At 16.6% G+C, this 1,636-nt stretch overlaps 1 protein-coding gene across 1 annotated transcript; it reads right to left on the bottom strand. All coding sequences in view use genetic code 6, as the record gives it.

Annotated features, from left to right (window-relative positions):
• Positions 1-100: 100 nt before the first annotated feature.
• Positions 101-620, bottom strand: TTHERM_002653419 (hypothetical protein; the record flags this gene model as incomplete). Its single annotated transcript, XM_012795238.1, has 2 exons — positions 101-334; positions 411-620. The coding sequence occupies 2 exons, from the start codon at positions 618-620 to the stop codon at positions 101-103; spliced, it is 444 nt and encodes a 147-aa protein (XP_012650692.1).
• Positions 621-1,636: the final 1,016 nt, after the last annotated feature.

Raw genomic sequence — 1,636 nt, 5'->3', positions numbered from 1 at the left:
ATATTCATTCATTCAAACAAATAAAAATATAAAATTTTATTCCTAAGAATATTACAATAATCAATATAGTATTTAATACTATTTATTTTAGACTAAGAATTCAAATAAATTGGATTGAGTTGAATCTCATCACTTTCTTATATATTTAATTAATTAACTATTAATAAAATTTCATAAATTTTAGTGTGTTTTATTTTTAGAATTTAATTAAGCAGATATTATTAACAACACAGTGAATCATCCATATTTCCTACTAAATAAAGAAATAAACAAAGTCTACCTGCTCCCTGAAATAAATTAGAAATTCTAATAGAAAGAAAATCATCAATTTACACTAATACATATTAAACAAGATATTTAATTTTGTATATGTTAGTAAAATATAGAAATTTAAATAAATAAATAAATACTGTATAGCATTAGTTTTTGTTTGTGTTTGTATGCCAATTTTAATTTTAAGCAACTAATTCAAGTAGATTTAAACACAGTTTTGAAATATTTAAATTGGTCTTTTAACAATCAATTTTCCATTTATTATGATTTATGATTATTTATTTATTTTTGAAAAATAATTTTTATTCATATTCACTTATAGGAATTTAATTAGGATATATTTACATATTTAAGATTAGTTCTATAAAATAAAAACAAAAAACAAAAATTAAAAATTATGTTTTATCCAAATTAAATAATATTTTACTATTATTTAGGTTACTATTTTCATAAAATAATTTTAATTTATATATTGGTTTGTATGAAGTAATTTACCTAGAATCGAATTATTTCAAAATTAAAATTAAAAACTGGTATTTAAAAAATTAATTTTAAAAATTGGGTGTAAAAAAATTGTTCGCCAGACCTCACTTTTCCTCTTATATCAAATATTTTTAACACACACTAATGATATTAAATATTTTAATCCAAAAGATAATTCTTAATTATAAAGAATTTAATTTAAATTTATGATTTATAATACTAATTAATTTAAATTTATTCTTTAAATTATAAAGTAAATACAGTTTTTGTCATTTGATATTAATTTTTGTAATATTTTAAAAATGAAAAATAAATAAATAAATAAAAATTTATAAAAAATATTTTAGGAAACTTCTTATTTATTGATTTTGAATAATTTTCTTTTTTAAATGTTTTTGTATACTTATGAATATTAGTAATTCAAATTTGTGATTTGTGGAAAAATAAGCAATTTAATTTTTGAGAAATTTTTAATAAAATTATGGTGCTGTTTGATAGAAAATTTGTTTGCTTATTTTTTATTTATCAATTATAAAAGAATTAATTGAACTTCTTAGCATTCAAAAACAAAAAATCAGTATATAGAGATTATTGACTGATAAGTCAAACCTCATTTAATTTTTTTTTTTCATAAATGTAAAAGAAAGAAAGATTTTAAAAAATAGATATGTTTAATTATTTTTAAAAATGTCAAAAACAATATTAGAAATTATACTTTGCAATTTATTTTTGTTTAAATAAGAGCCATATTATTAACAAGAATATTTATTTATTTAAATTAAATCCTACAAAATTTATACGAGTATATAAGCATTTTATCACATTAAAACCTGCTGCAGTGTTTTAATAAAATATAATGAAAAATTAAAACAATAAAATA

The sequence above is a fragment of the Tetrahymena thermophila genome (assembly GCF_000189635.1).
Source record: "Tetrahymena thermophila SB210 genomic scaffold scf_8254829, whole genome shotgun sequence".
In the NCBI taxonomy this organism is placed as follows: domain Eukaryota; phylum Ciliophora; class Oligohymenophorea; order Hymenostomatida; family Tetrahymenidae; genus Tetrahymena; species Tetrahymena thermophila.
The sequence above is the reverse complement of the archived record's forward strand: the minus strand, read 5'-3'. Positions and strand labels throughout refer to the sequence as shown.